The sequence below is a fragment of the Sturnira hondurensis genome, unplaced genomic scaffold, assembly GCF_014824575.4.
Source record: "Sturnira hondurensis isolate 20B ecotype Veracruz unplaced genomic scaffold, ASM1482457v3 Scaffold0006496, whole genome shotgun sequence".
NCBI classification, from domain to species: Eukaryota; Metazoa; Chordata; class Mammalia; order Chiroptera; family Phyllostomidae; genus Sturnira; species Sturnira hondurensis.
Genome location: NW_028079127.1, coordinates 11,049,497 through 11,065,836, shown reverse-complemented (window position 1 = coordinate 11,065,836; position 16,340 = coordinate 11,049,497). Strand labels below are relative to the sequence as shown.

Below are 16,340 nucleotides of genomic sequence, written 5' to 3'. Positions count from 1 at the left end.
GACCATTTTTTGCCCTGGCTGGTGTAGCTCAGTGGATTGTGCGTGGGCCTGCGAACCACACGATCGCGGTTCCATTCCCAGTCAGGGCACATGCCTGGGTTGCAGGCCAGTTCCCAGCAGGGGACTCATGGAGGCAACCATACATTGATACTTCTCTCCTTCCCTTCCCCTCTAAGGATAAATAAATTAAATCTTTAAAAAAAAAGACCATTTTCCCCCTAAAAGGTAGACATTAAACAAATATGTCACATGCCTTTTTTCCTCCTGACTTTTTACAGAAAGTCATTTCATGCAAGTTTAGGCAGCAAATGACACCAATTCTGGCAAAGATTATTTGGGCAGTGGTGACTTTAGAAGTTAGAAAATGCTGCCTTTGCAAGTGAAAAACAGGAAAGGTCAGAACTGAATGAAGTTTCTCCAAGGGAACGCTCGTTGTCCCACCTGACCAAAGACATTGTGTTTGTAAATTCACCCAGGTGAAATTATGTCCATGTCACAAAAACCAACCCTGGAGCCAAACTGAGACCGGAGGGAACAATCGGAGACATACAGTGTGCATTTCCTCGAGGGCAACAGAGGACTACGTGAGACTGCTTTGGCCCATGAGTCCTCAGGAGGACCGTACCAGTTTCATTCCCGAAGACTCATTACGCCAGTTCTCCGAGAGAGGGGTGCAAAAGTCGGCTCTTCTCCCTTACCTCCAAGTCAGGGAACTCCAAAGAGAAAACTGGGAAGCCCCCAAAGAGAGAGACCCGGGAGGCAGTGTTGTGCCATGGTTAAGAACACTCTGCAGTCTGAGTCACAGTTTTCTTAAACACCCCCTGCCCTCCATCTTCTCATCTATAGAATGAGGAAGATAATATTTATCCATCTGGATTAAATGAGAGTTGGATTAATGCTTGACATATCAGTGTCAGCCATGATAATGATGATGATGGTGATATGTTGTACCTTCTTTGTGCCCCCATCTGGAAGATGGAGCTATTACTGCATTTGGAAAACCATCAGCTTGGACCACCTGGAAAGGAAAGAAGTTTCTATGGGTGGATTTTTCTTTTTCATTTTTTTCCTAGAATACTGCTTTAAAATTTCATTTATAGCTTATTCTAAAATTTTAAAAATCTACACTCATCCACTTAGGCAGAATTGAGAAGAGATCTAGGGAGAGTCTGAGTTTGGCTTCACAGAAATTTCAAAGAAAAACTAACTGGAGAATCAAGATAGGAGAAAATGGACAATAATGATTTTAAGAACATAAAGTTTAGCTTTCAACATATTTCCCTTTCAAGGTGAGACCAGCTTTAAAAGTTGCTAGACTGTTATCAGTTCATTAGTTGATCTGATACTCTGGGAAGAATGCAGTCCATGAGAAGAATACTTAGACTTTGATCTCAGGTCATTTTCCCCAATGAAAAAAGTGCTTTGCTTCCAAAAGTTCGTTCACACTGACTCAAAGTTTCTTGCAGGAAAAACCATTTCTTTTATCCCACGTAAAACCAGAACATACCTGATTCAGGCTAGACATACCTGGTGGAAGCTTTTGTCTGACTTTTTCAGGGACATGTGGGTGTGAGTCTCCCGGTCACATCACGGAGTGACTGTCCTTTAGAAGAGGACTCAACTTGCAAAAATTTTTAAATCTGCTTTAATTATACTCGGTTGTTAGTTGTTAGTCTCTAAAATGTTCACCTGTGTGTGGAGTACACCCAGTGGGGAAGGGCTCCGATGCATTTTTAGGGTTTCACGCCCCACAGCTTCTGCCTCCAAACTGAGAAATGTCTCCTTCCTACGAAGAGCACGATCGGTCGGCACCTATTCTCCCTTTATAAACTCATTTACCATGATGTGGGAGAGAAAAACTTAGTAGAAAGAAAGGAAATGTCTAGCACATTTCCATACTGGAAATCAGCAATAGAAAAATCAGGGTGCCCTTCGGAACATTTCCTTGATGCGAGGTACAGGCCCCCAGGAGAGGACCCCCACGAATGGCTTTTTTTCTGACTGGAACGGTGACTCAGTCCAGCTTCCCGGCCATGTCCCCAGTGGGCAGGATCTCTTCTGGGAAAAATACTGCCGTTGTGTTTGCAGCCCTGCTGTCTGCTGGAAACTTTCTTGGAGTACCTCCAAGAAGAGAATCATGGAAATGCAGAGCTGGAAATTATTCGGGAGACTGTACACATTAGAAAAAAGTGAAATCTAGAAGAAGGACGTTATTTACTCAAGCCCAAACGCCTGACGAATGATAGGACTGGAGCCCTATCCGATCGTCACCGTTGCTTCTAAGCCCCCTGCTTTATGTTTTGGAAGAATTCAGAATGCATAATTTTACAGGAACTTTGACCTGTATATTACTGTAATGAATAGAAGTGGGACTCTAGATGCAGCAGATAGATATGCAGTGACTCAGTCATTAAGCTACTGTTTATATAACGTGAACTTGCTATTCAGGGTTGTGCAAACTTTTGGTGTCTCGGGGACACACACTGAAAATATTGTGACACGTAACCATAAAAAAGTCTCATAATGTTTTAAGTAAATTTACAGTTTTGTGCTGGGCCGTATTCACAGCCACCCTGAGCCACATGCAGCCTCCAGGCTGCAGGTTGGACACCCCCGCAATTGACCAAATTGACTAAAATTTAAAATGTGTTTACATTGTTTATTTTTAAAAATGTTTAATAACTTTGAAAATAGCTTTATTATCTGAATAAAAATATATCTAGGCATGTTATTATTTATTTTAGTATAGTTGCTATACATTAGTTATAATAGTTTCGGGTGTACAATATAGCGATTCAACATTTTTATGCCTTACAGTGTGATCACCCCACTAATTCGAGTCATCACCTATCACCGTGCAAACTCATCACAGTATTATTGACTGTGTTCCCCTTCACCTTTTAACAGCCCCCCACCCCCTTACTTCTGGGAACTATCTCTTTGGTCTTTGTTTCTATGAGTTTGTTTTTGTTTTGATTTGTTTTGTTTGTTCATATTTTGTTTTTGTAAATTCCACATATAAATCAGACCATACAGTATTTGTCTTTCTCTGCCTGACTTATTTCACTTAGAATAATATCCTCTGGATCCATCCATGTTTTTGCAAATGTCAGTATTTCATTTTTTATTGCTGCTGTGTACTATTCCATTTCGTGTGTTTATCTGTAATATATATGTACATGGGTGTGTATATGTGTGTGCCTCTCTATATGTGTGTGTGTGTGCATCCCATCTTCTTTATCCACTCATCTACCCATGGACACCTGAGTTGCTTCCATATCTTGGCTATTATAAATAATGCCGCAGTGAACATAGGGATGCCTATATTTTTTCAATTAGTGTTTTTGGTTTCTTCGGATAAATACCCAGAAGTAAAATTGCTGTGTCATCAAGTGTGTTGCTATTAATTAGTTCTACCAACATTTTGAAACTTCATTATTTTCAGGTGTAGGTGTAAGTGTGAAGATTCAGAAAAGAAAAAATAATAGCCCTTGTTCCAGCCATTCAGACAGGTATGATCCTGTGTGATTCTGGCTGTGATGGTGAGGGGTACCACACTTCAGGCCACACAAATGAGGGGGGCTTAACTGCAGAATAAGAAGTAGAAGCCTCCCCCAAACAGGTCACATCAGAACTGCATCCTGAAAGAAGGGAACTAAGGAAAAGGCATTAAAAGGAGAAGGAGCAGCACGTGACAGACAGGAAACTGTGACAGTTTGTGGCAGATTTGGGGAGCAAGAGCTTCTATGTGGCTGCATCCCAGGCTTAATTGAGGACAAGGACAGGCAGGGATCAGATGAGCTTTTTATGTCATGCTAACACATTTGTATTTTACCAGAAAATAACAGGAAGTTTTTGATACAATATGCGCTCTAAAATAATATGACTCAAATTATACTATGAGGCTAAAAGATTTTTTTATTTTGCTCCTTAAGACCAGAAACCTTGGTAAAACATCTGAGAATACAATACGATAAAATCACCAGAATCTAATTCCAATTATAGAGCTGACAGAAGTCTCAGTATCCTCATCTGTAACATGGAGATCGCTATAGGCTTGTTGTAAGAAGTGCACAAGTCATAGCCTTAGAGCATTTATCGGAGTGTCTGGCACATTGTAACCACTCAGTAACTAAGCAGGCATTGCCTTCATCGTGATCATCATCATTAGAAAAGACTGAATTGGGGAAAATGGATGAGAATACTAAGGACTAATTTTAACATCTAAAGTTAAGAGTAATTTTCTGATTCTGCTGAATCTATATTGCTTAGAGTAAGAGTCCCTTCAGAGTGAACTACTTTGTCAGAGGCATGGCAGGAAAAGGCATTGGTTAGCAAAATGCACTGATTATGTGCTTGAGAGGAACTTTTCTGCGGATTTTGTTGTCCAAGAGAATGTAAAAAAAGAAAACCAGACTTTGGATTTTTGAGAGCAGAATCTGGGAAGAGTATGTGCTTGATTTGTTCAAGCGGGAAGAGGAAGATGTTCATGTCTGTAGAAAGAAACTGGAGATGAAACTAACTTTTTATTTTGTTTCACTGTTGGTTGGCAGGCTCTCAAAAGGGGAAAGTATGCTTTTAGTTTGCTATTAGATTGTAAGTAGCTGCTTATAAGATATCTTTATACTGTGAGAACTGTAGGTTATTCTTTCACTGTATTTTGTTATCAGAATATTTTTTTGTAATTGTGTCAAATTGGAAATTTGAAATGTGCAGCAGGTCCTCGAGTAATGTTTCATTCAGTGTTGTTTCATTGTAATGTTGCTGAGATGTCATGGGGACTTAGCTCTTGTTTATATCAATTAACCTATGGTAAACTTAGTGTTGTTATATGTGGTTTGGTAGGATTCCAAGAACCTATTAATAATATTAAGTGGGGACTTAGTATAGTTTAGCTATTTAAATTTTGGATTCACAACCATCAGCTGTTGTATTGAATGGAAGTCTGACAACTACGGAATTAAAGAAACCATATCCATCCAGACTGGTAGGAGGGGTGCAGACACAGAACAGACTGGTGCCACATCCATGTGCAGTGGATAAAAATTTGGGAGGTATATCTTGGGAGTGAAGAGTCCTATCCTCATACCAGGCACCCCAGCCCAGGCTTCTAGTGCCAGGAAGATTAGTCCCCATAACTTGTGGCTGCAAAAACCAGCAGGGACTGAGTGGAAGAAACTTCTGGAGTCCCAAGGAGTTTTCCTTAAAGAACCCACACATGTACTTACTCAGACTCACTCCTTCTGAGCTCCAGCAAGGGGGTAGCAGCTTGAAAGGCATCAGTGGAAAACAGGGAAGAATTGAAGTATCTGGCATCAAGGAAAGGCTGGGGGACAGCTTTCTCCCAGACAGAAAGGCAGACAGAGGCCATTGTTCTTTTTCTGAGCCCTCCCCAAACAGAACCTCAGAGCTGACAGGTGGTTGCCATATCTGAGATTCCATCAACCTAGCTTACACTTTTTACCCTGCCCTGGAGATCCCCTGAGACTCCATCCCACCCAACTTATGGGCCCACCCAAACTGTTAATCATGACTTTTCTATATGAATGGCTGGTCTTGACTATGCTTCACAACTTCCTAAATACTCTCAAACAAGCAACAACTGGCTTCAGTGAGCCCCCACTCCCAGGCCCAGCACTAGCAGGAGCCAGACTAGATTCAGAGCTTGGCTTCACCTAAAAACCTCCAAGCTCTACACAAGTAGCAGCCATCTCAGATTGCTTTATATTCATGCAGGGTGGCCCCAGGCAGAACACAAGTGGGGCCTGACCTTGACATGAACCACCCAGGAAACTCCAAGGCCAGTGCACCCAGTGGACGGCTACAGACAGCATTAGAGCACCACCACCCTGCATCTGCATAGCTGAGGGCAGAGGACAGAGGTTGGTGGTCAGTGGTCATAGCCAGTCCTTGCAACTTGAATGGCCAGGGTAAATGCTTCTCATTGACCTGCCATCAGCAATCAAGGCTCAACTATAAGAGGAGGGTATACTCAGCACACTTGGAAGGCACACCTCAGTACCCAGCTTGGGTGATAGCAGAGGCTGTGCCACTGAACCACCTACAGGACCCTACAGGACACCTACTACATTAAGCCATCCTATCGAGACAGGAAGTCATAGCAACTCTATCTAATACATAAAAACGAATACAAGGAGGCTGCCAAAATGAGGAGACAAGGATATGTGGACCAAATGAAAGAAGAGACCATAAGTCCAGAAAAAGAACTAAATAAAATGGAGATAAGCAATCTTTCAGATGCAGAGTTCAAAACACTGGTTAAAAGGATGCTCAAGGAACTTAGTGAGTTCCCCAACAGCATAAAAAAGATCCAGGATACATTAATTGAAATGAAGAATAATATTAAGGGAAACAACAGTGAAGGGGATGAAACCAAGAACCAAATCAATGTTTGGAACATAAGGAAGTGAAAAACAGCTAATCAGAGCCACAAGAAGAAAAAAGAATCCAAAAATAAAAAATAAAAAGACCAGGATAGTGTGGGCAATCTCTGGACCAACTTCAAGTGTCCCAACATTTGCATCATAGGGGTGCCAGAAAGAGACGAGAAAGGGCAAGAAATTGAAAATCTATTTGAAAAAATAATGAAAGAAAACTTACCTAATTTGATGAAGGAAATAGACATGCAACTCCAGGAAACTCAGGGAGTCCCAAACAAGATGGATATAAGGAGGCCCACTCCAAGATACATCATAATTAAAATGCCAAACAAAGGTTAAAGCTAAACAGAGAATCTTAAAAGCAGCAACAGGAAAGCAGTTACTTCCCTACAGGGGAGTTTCTGTAAGACTGTTAACTGAGTTCTCAAAGGATCGCTCTTCTCAGCAAACCTATCATTTAGAACTGAAAGGCAGATAAAGAACTTCTCAGACAAGAAAGAACTGAAAGACTTCATCATGAGCAAACCATTACTATATGAAATATTAAAGGGACTTATTTAAGAAAAAGAAGAAGATCAAATCTATGAACAATAAAATGATAATAAACCATATCTATCAACAATTGAATCTAAAGAACAAAGGAAGCAAGAAAAACAGAGATAGAATCATGAATATGGAGAGTATTTTGATAGTTGCCAGATGAGAGAAAGGTGTGGGAGAATGGGTGAAGAGGTGAGAGGATTAAGAAGTACAAATCGGTAGTTACAGAATAGCCATGGGAATGAATGTAAGGAAATGGAGTAGCCAAAGAACTTAACATGCATGGCCCATAGACATAAACAATGGTGTGGGGATTGCCTGAGGAAGTGGGTGTGCTGGGTGGAGGTGCAAAGGGGGGGAGGGGGAATTATAACAACTGTAGTAGCATAATCCGTAGAATATAATTAAAAAACAAAAAATAAAAGGATACATTTTATGATATATGAATTGCATGTCAATAAAAATATTCAAAGTCTCAAAAAATTAAATTTGGCTGTATTAAAAGTTAGGTAAGTCAGAAAGATTTACTATCTGCATAATGCCATCTCTTTATAAAAAAGGACTATACTTCCATGTTCTATAGAATAATAAGTTTACTTTTTGTTGTTCTATTTTGTTAGTGCTCCTATATTCCTCCCTGTAAGAGAGAAAATCAGAAGAACTTGGAAAGTGTCATGAATTGGCAACAGTACTGGAAAGATGAGATTGGTTCCCAGCCATTTACTTGCTATTTTAATCAATTCCAAAGGTAAGCCAATATTTACATGTATTTAGTCTTTGTAGACTACATTTACATGTAGTCTTTGTAGTTTTACATTATGTAGGATTACATTAATAAATCATAGGTTGTACTTTCTTGAAAAATATACAACATGGAGATTTCTTTCCAGCATGTAGTTAGGGAAGCCCCATCTTACTCTATAGATGGAAAGAATGTTAAGAATCTGCAGGTGGAGAGAGAGAACTTCTGTCATAGAACGGACCCTCTAAGGGTTGTCTCTCGATACACTAAGAAAGTGCCTTTAGGTAGAATCATTGTGTATTAGTAGTGTTGCCTGCTAATTACAGATTAGTTAACATAAGGTGAACAACTTTAAGGTTCAAGTTTGTCAGAGCATTTTTGACTGCATCAGATATCTTTCCATTTCTTTTCTGATCAAGTATGAATGAAGCAAGCCCGTACCATTAAAACTGTATTTGACTTAGAAATCAAGTTATGCCATATGGTTACTGCTCCCTGGACTGCAGCACTTCAGTCCCCACCCAGATTAGTCACCGTGATTTATTCACCAGACGTTGAGTATTTACACCACCTTGCTGCACATCTCCATTCTGATGTTGTACGTTTATGTCAGACTTTCTTTTCCTCCAGTGATCCCTCTCCTAGAAAATAGAACTATCATCCACTCGTTTACCCAGACTAGAGCTCTTTTGAGTGATTCTTAATTCACTTTTCTTTTTTATCCTTTATAACCTGTGTTCACTGTTGATCGTACTTCTGTGGTGGCTGTTCTGTGCCTGCCCTGTCCCACTGTCTTAGTTTGGATTTACATTATTTCTCAGCTCCATTAATGCACTAGTGTTCTGTCAAGTCCTTCCATCTCCACCCTGCCCCCACTGCAAACCATTCTGCATGCCGCTGTCCAGGTAATCTTTCCAAAACCTCAGGCTAATCAGGTTGTTCCTTCTTGTTTTTGAGTAAAGTCCAAATATCTTGGCGTGGCCTATGTATCAGGTACCTATGGCTGTCTAAAAAAGCACCCTAAATGTAACAGCTTACTACAACAATGATTTATTATTTCTTACGATTTTGTGGGTTGGCTGAGAGGTTCATGTATTGGTCTCTCGTGGGCTCGAGAGCAGTCAGATGCTGGCCGGAACAGCTGCATGGCCCGTAGGCCCTCTTCCGTCATGTGCCCAGCAGGGGGTGCTGGCTCAGATGGAGGGCCTCAGTTCCTCTTCACCTGACCTCATCCCCTAGTAGGTCATCTTCCTATAATATGGTAGCTCCATATATATTATGTGAGATATATTTATATATTTGTATTAGATACATATATACCCCGTATTTGTATGCCTAATGTACTATTGATATGTTATAAATGTTTCTAGTGAACCAAAGCTCAATGTGTATGGGACTTTAGGTTTAGAGGATATATAGTAGGGAGTGGTGAATTTGTAAACTAGAAAATAGCATGGGGTTAGATTTCTGAAAGGTCATAAATGCCATACTAAGGAGATGGTCTTTGCCATACAGACAATGAAAATTGGTAAAAAATTGTGTTTTCTTTACACCAAAGACAGACGTGAACTAGACCTCTGATTTAAAAAGTAACGGGTGTGAGTGCTAATGTGCAGTGGGAAGGAAGTAGAAATGAAAGGCAGGGAGCCCTCGCTCAGGGATGGGGAAGTATGGAGAGTACTGAGTGAGAAAAACAACATTTTTGAGTGGCTCTAATGTGCCAATCAGTGCGAATAACGTTTTGGTTGTAACACCGAATTTCTTACAGGAATTCAAAATACTAGCCCCATTTAACAGATGAGGAAACTGAGTCCCAAAGAAGTTAAGAACTTGTCCAATGCACACAGCTATTAATCAAAAAAAATGGAATCCACTTAGTCTGATTCCCAAAGCCCCTCTGTTAACCATCTGCTGGTCCGGAAAAAGCATCCTGAGAGCCTAAGCAGGAGCAGTGGATGTGGAGGGATGTAAAAGGGCGTGTGCCAGCAAGACATTTTAGAGTCACGGTCAACAAACCTGAATGACGATGTAAGTGGTGAGGACAAGAAAGGTGTTAAATTGGTGTGTGAGAAAAAGACGGCCCCGCTCTGACTATGGTGAACTTGAGGGACTCAGAAGATATCCAGAAGCTGCTTGAAAGAGTTAGAAGTGTAGACTTTTAGTTCAGGAGCAAAAGGTCAGGACCATTGTTAATGCAGATCTGGGGTCGTTGGCACACAAGCTATAGTTGAAGCGCAGAAAAATAATGCATATTGGAAACACAGAGAAGAGGAATATGATGGCATCTTGAGATCATCCACACTTAGGTATTGGGAGAGAAGCTGGAGAAAGTGGTCAGGTGGCGAGAGGCAGGCAAAACAGAATACTATCTTGGGAAAATTTTAAGTTTTTTTTTATTGTTGTTCAGTTACAGCGGTCCCACTTTTTCCCCATTGCCCCCCTACCCTGAACTCCCCCAGCACCCCCGTAGACGCCCCCCCCCCCCGCATTGTCTATGCCCATGAGTCCTCTGTTAGTGTTCCTTTGCTTGTCCTTTCCCCTTCTAAGGAGAAAATCGTAATCTAAAGGGACTCTTGAGCAGCCACAGTTAGAAGTCTGGTGGCAATCATGGTGAAAGCTTAAGTGCAGTCCTGGGACACAGGGTTGGAAATCATTTTATATTTTTCTCAGGTGAGAATGTGAAGGCGTAAGTGCAGAGTACTCTTTCAAGAAGCTTTCCATGGCCAGAAAAAAGAGCATGTGGAGGAGGTGAGGAAGTGAGAGGGAAGGAGGAATGGATACAGAGAAGTGAGCCTGCTACAGACTAATACTGCTGAGAAAGAGAGAAGCGTTGCACATAGGTATAAACAAGGCAAAATGGAACCCACCCCGAAAACAATGACATAGGATGAAATTGAAAGGTTAAGAAGTAGGGGTATTTTTTTTCTGTGAGCCAGGAGCCGACCAACAGAATAAGTGCCCCCCCACAGTCAGGAGGACAGTTGGCTATCGAACCCGTGACTGTCTGAGTTGGGGAATCCCTGTGCTTCCGCCCCGTGACCAGGGACCGGTGGCAGAATGCAGGTGAGCTTGACTTTTCAGATGGAAGCAAACAGGGTGCGCCTTGCCATGGGCTGTCCTGACTAACAGGGCTGGGTCTTCTTTTTGTATTTTAAGATTTTATTTATTTATTTTTAGAGAGAGGGAAAGGGAGGGAGAAATAGAGGGAGAAAAACGTGTCTGTGAGAGATGTCAATTGCTTGCCTATCACAAGCACCTAACTGGTCCCGGCCTGCAACCCAGGCTTGTGCCCCGACTGGGAATGGAAGCAGTGACATTTTGCTTTGCAGGACAACACCCAGCCAAGGCACATGGGTCGGGGCTGGTCTTGGTCTTCCTTATAAACTTCCCCTCCCATTCAGGTGCCGAGTTCCCCAAAGGCTGCCTCCCGAGACAGGGTTGCCTCCTGTGAGGGCACACAGTCTGAATATCCTCAGCACCCACTCAAGGACTGTTCCTCCAGAATAACTGAAAAGTGCTAACCCTTCATTCTACACCATCTCTGTTAAGTTTGGTAACAGTAAAGTTAAGCCCGTCATACCTCCCTCAGAATGGATACTCATTCCCTACCCATCACTTCCTGTCTCATCCCCAAACTGTCAGGATGTAGATAGACTGGGGGTGGTCTGTCACAACCCAGCAGCTCTCGAGACATGGTTTGAAGTGACTCCAGGAGAACAGACGATGGGAGTTTGGCTCCTGTACCCTGACATATGCAAGAGGAAACAAGGGTGCTGGTTGGAGGGGTGGAAAATGGCAGCTTCCTGGCGCCATCTTCTCTCCATAGACTTTTCACTACTGCTAAATTGCTAAATGTGAGACAAAGATAGACTTACTGTAGAGACTCCCAGATGCTCTCAATAAGATGAACTTTATATTTAAAGTAACCTTTAGATTTCACTCACATGCAGGAAATTAGGGAGAATAGTTGACAGGTAGTTTCCATTTTTAAGAGAAGGATATTTTAAAAGTTGAAGACAGATAGTGGAGTCTTAGCTTTCCACTGTTTAAGCCTCATTTAGGAGAGCCACCTCGGGAGTAGAAGCTGCAGTGGCCAGAGCCACCGCCCGCCAGCAGCTCTGCCTGCCATGCGAGGCCAGTCCCCATGTGGCCGTCCCGCTGCCGCTCCCAGGGAGGCTGCCAGGGCTTGGTGGGGCCGGTGCTGGCTGCTTCTGTCCCTTGCTTTCTCATGTAACCATTCAGCTCTTTGTCTCCTTCAATCTTGGGCTCTTAGTCTCCTCCTTAATGTGCAGATTTATATTTTACACATTTTCACATGGGTGAGGTCACACTTACCCCCTCTCTGCCATTTTTGTCTTTTATCCTTTCCCAGGCTTTTTTTCTCAGCAAAACCCGAATTATACCCCATTACTAAGCATGTTTTGAAATCTTCATTCCAGTGCTAGAAAACTTCTCTGTAGCCTGTCTTCTCGCACAATGCTCCTCTTCGTCTTTGCCTTAAATGGCTTCCCCTTGAAGGGCAGTTGCCCCTGGAAAATGGTTACTCTTCAATTCCTTTTGGATCTAAGGGCCAGGAGGAGTGATGAGTCTTTATTTTTTGAACTTTTCCACTAATGGGGAAATTTCCACTAATAGTGTTTTTCTATATAGATTTACTTTTAAAAAGAATTTATTTATTTATTTCTAGAGGGGGGGGAAGGGAAGGAGAAAATCACCAATGTGTGGTTACCTCATGCCTGCCCCCTACTGGGGACCCTGGCCCACAACCCAGGCATGTGCCCTGATCAGGGAATGGAACCGACAATCTTTCGTTTCCCAGGCTGGTACTCAATCCACTGATCCGTACCAGCCAGGGCGAGATTTACTTGGTTAAGTAAAAATTTTACTTTTTAATTTTATCCTCCTGAGCTCACAGAGTGCCCAGAGCAGGCACACACACTCTCTGGACGCACAAACCCAGCCACACCACCAGTGAAGTCTTGAATTCATCCCTGGGTTCAGGTTCTTACTATTTATTTCTCATCCAGGTTGTTGAAGTGATCTTCAACTTGTCTTTCACCTTTGGTCTTTCTCTTGTCTGTCACCCACACTATACTAGATTTTGTTTTGCTTTATTTAAGCCTCTCTTTGATTTTGACACAATCCTGATTCAATATTTCTACCTGCTTATTGTCCATAGGATAAAGAGCATGCCCTTCTGATTCCAGCTTCAACTTCTGCCATTTCAGTATGTGCCAGTCATGGGGAAACAAACAAAAAGTGCAGAAAAAAACCCAGACACGATCCTTGCCTTCACCGAGTTTATAGTCTCTCATTGCACCATTAGATGGATACTTACAGTGTAGGGTAAATGCTATGAAGGAAAATCTGAGGATACAACTCTGAGATATTAAATACTGTGGGGAATTTCAGAGGCCTGTCTGAGTAAATTATACTTAGGTAGAGACCAGAGGATGCCTCTGAGAGTTAGGAAAAAGTGAGGGGAAGAGTATTCTAGAACAAGGCCACGCCATGCGCAAAGGTTCTGAGCTGGCTGGATTTGAGGAGCTGGAAGGCTAGCGGGGGCGGGAGAGCTGTGAGTGAAGGGGTGGTATGAACGTTGCCATTGGAGAGAGTAGGCAGGACTTTGATTTCTTGTAAATGCAGTAAGCGGCCAATGATAGGTTTTAGGTAGAGGGGTGGTGACATCTGATTTAAATGTTTAAATTTTTGGTCTGGCTGTTCCAGTGGCTTCGGATTACTGTCTGTTTTTCATGTGCATTGATGCCTTTGCTCCTGCCCCTCTCCTCTTCCTTCACCTGGGGACACCTTCGTCTTTTTCCCACCTAGGAATTAGCATGCCACAGTGGTGATAGAAGGAATCCTGGAACCAGCCACCCTCTGCTGTGTGTGTGGTCTTGGGAGCATTGCTTTAACCTATCTGTGCCTCAGTTCTCTCTCTGGACAAGGAGAAAGTAATAAGGGTATTGTGAGGTTATCAGTGAGACGGTGTGTGCCTAACCTACAGTAATTTCCATAAAACTGTTTGCTATCATTTCATTACTGTTAATAAGATTTGCCTCAAATGTTGCTGTGTAACCTTCTCTTGCCTTTTCAGGTGAAATTAATTACTTCCTCTTCGGTGCTCCCACACTTTGCTGGTTGCTTTTGATGCTGTTACAGAGATAGCCGATCACGTTCCTTTCTCCTTTTCTAGACTATGAATTCCCTGGGGGCAGGCATGTGACTGCAGGTGTATGGGTTCACATCTCTCCTGTACCACTGATTAACTCTATGACCTTGGGTAAATTTCCCAAGGAAATTGATTTTGGTTTCATCCATAAAATGAAGCTACTGTTATCTAACTTAAGGGATTTGGGGGCTAAGGATCATACGTGCACAGTAGTGAGTACTTAGTAAATGTATGTTTGTTCCCTTGTTCTCTAAATTTCTAACAACTAGGGCAGAAATAACTAATCAGTGAATAGCCAGGTTATTCACTGATTGGAGGCTAAGTGAGGTATTGAATTAATAGATAATAGGGATTTTATTAATGAGCAAAGCAGTAGAACACGCACAAATAACTAAAAGGAAGAGGTTCTATTGAGAAATATGTTGTCCTTCTGATACTGAGCAGATATGTTCTAATTTTTAAGTTCTTTCAAATTATGTTTGTCTCGAATGTATTTTTTTAAATTAAATTTACCTGTAGCATTTTAGAAAAAGATGAACACGATGGCCTGAGCTAAAATTGAATTGAGTGCAGAACACAATTTGAATGCTATTAAAATAAAAAAGAGTAAAAGCAATCAATTAGAAAAGGATTACTCACTCAGGGCTTAGTTTTCTTATCTGTAAAATTTGATAGACTGATTAAATGATCTCTAAGATTCCTTTACACACTCAAGTTCTATGGTTTTGTGATTCTCTGACTCTGAAGGCTTATGCAAGTACAACGGCTTCAGATACTAGATAAAGTCCTGGTGGAGGAAGAGAAAGAAAATTAGCAAGGAACTAAATGGTTTACAATGTGCAGCCGTTCGACAGAAGAGCAGACAGCCTTCCTCCCTCAGCAGCTGGAGTTTCAGATGATGACACTGAGTCATCAAAAAAGGTTAGATTTGGTTCAGCTCACACTCCTTAAAAGGCAAGGAAATGTGTAATGCATTTTTAGAAAGATTTTTATCAATAATATTTTAGCAGTTTATTAGTTTTCATTCAATTCAAAACGTCAAACTTCCATTATTTGGGAAATTCACTTATGCAATGAACTATTTCCTCTTCTTGAAATAAGCAATCTCAGTTGAGGTGCTGTACAGTTCTTCCTGCCACAAAATAGCTCGTCACTCTCCTACTATGGTGTTACCTTTTTTGCTGTCCTAGATTTCACCCGTAAAATTATAACCATGTCAGTCATTTCCTCTTTCATTTATTCAACAAGCATTTGTTAATCACCTGCTACGGACCAGACAGCAGTGGTCAAAGATAACATGACTTTGTACGGAACTCACTGCCCAGTGTGGAAGACGAGTGTGTAACTAAGTGATTGGGGTGCAATATCTTAAGTGCCAGAGTGTACACAGACACACACAGAGTGTAGTACCTCGACCTACTCGGTGGAGATTAGTGGTGGAAAGAGAAGAGCCTTTCCAGGGGGGAAATGTAAGAAGGGTGTGACTCAGTCGGTTGGGCATTGTCCCGCAAACCAAAAGCTCACAGATTGGATTTCTGGTTAGGGCCGATGCCTGGGTTGTGGCCTTTGTCCCAGCCAGGGTGCACGTGAGAGGCAACTGATTGATGTTTCTCTCCCCCTCGTCCTCCCTTCCTTTCCCCTCTCTGAAAAAATAAATAAAATCTTTTTTTAAAAAGAAAAAACAATAGCATATACACAGACATTGAGATTAGAACTATTATGGGCAACTGGGAAAAAGTAAGAAGCTTTGTATGCTCAGCAAGTAAATTTAGGGGAAAGGTGTTAGACGAACCTAAAGTGGCTAAATCAGGTAATATGTGCCTTTATGCCGTGCTATTGGATTAAGACTTTATCGTCTGTGCAATGAGCAGTGACAGTTGTGTTCGTCTTTCAGAAAAACCAGCCTGGCAGTTAGACTAGATATAAGCCAGAGTTGGAGGTAAGGTGGGCATTGGAGATTATTGCAGCAGTTTAGACAAGGGATGAAAAGAGCCTGGGCCAAGGCAGAATTAGTGAAGGAGGAAAGGAGACATTAAGGACGTGGGGTCCACAGACTTAGAGATTCCCATAATGCATGACAGTAGAGAAGAAGGACCTGGATTGCCTGGCTTCCTGTTTGGGGTGATTGCACTAGAGGCAGCATGAAGGGGGGGGGTGGCGGGAACACGGTTTCTGGGAAAGCATTAGCTTTCTGATTTAAGTCCCACCACCTTCTGTTTCCACTACCTCTGTCTTGGTAGAAAAGTGGATCAATGTGGCTTGTTGCCGGAAATGCAAGAGCATTTGAGGTGATAAGCGTAAGGATGAACATCCACATGGTTTAGAAGAGTAGAGCAAGAAGATACAAGGAACCAGCTTCCTGGCACTGGCATTGAGCAGCTGCCCCTGCTCTGCCTGCCTACCTCTGGATTTCGTATTGTGCAAGGCAGACACCACTCACACACCTCTGGGTACAACCAATACAAGGAAAAGAAATGGACCATTG

General features: G+C 42.1%; 1 protein-coding gene across 1 annotated transcript in view; it reads left to right on the top strand.

Annotated features, from left to right (window-relative positions):
• Nucleotides 1–16,340, top strand: part of KCNMB4 (potassium calcium-activated channel subfamily M regulatory beta subunit 4) — a 49,612-nt gene that overhangs the window by 20,767 nt on the left and 12,505 nt on the right. The window contains exon 2 of the mRNA XM_037049452.1: nt 7,562–7,689. Coding sequence (XP_036905347.1) covers nt 7,562–7,689 — 128 coding nt within the window. The remainder of the gene's footprint in view (nt 1–7,561; nt 7,690–16,340) is intronic.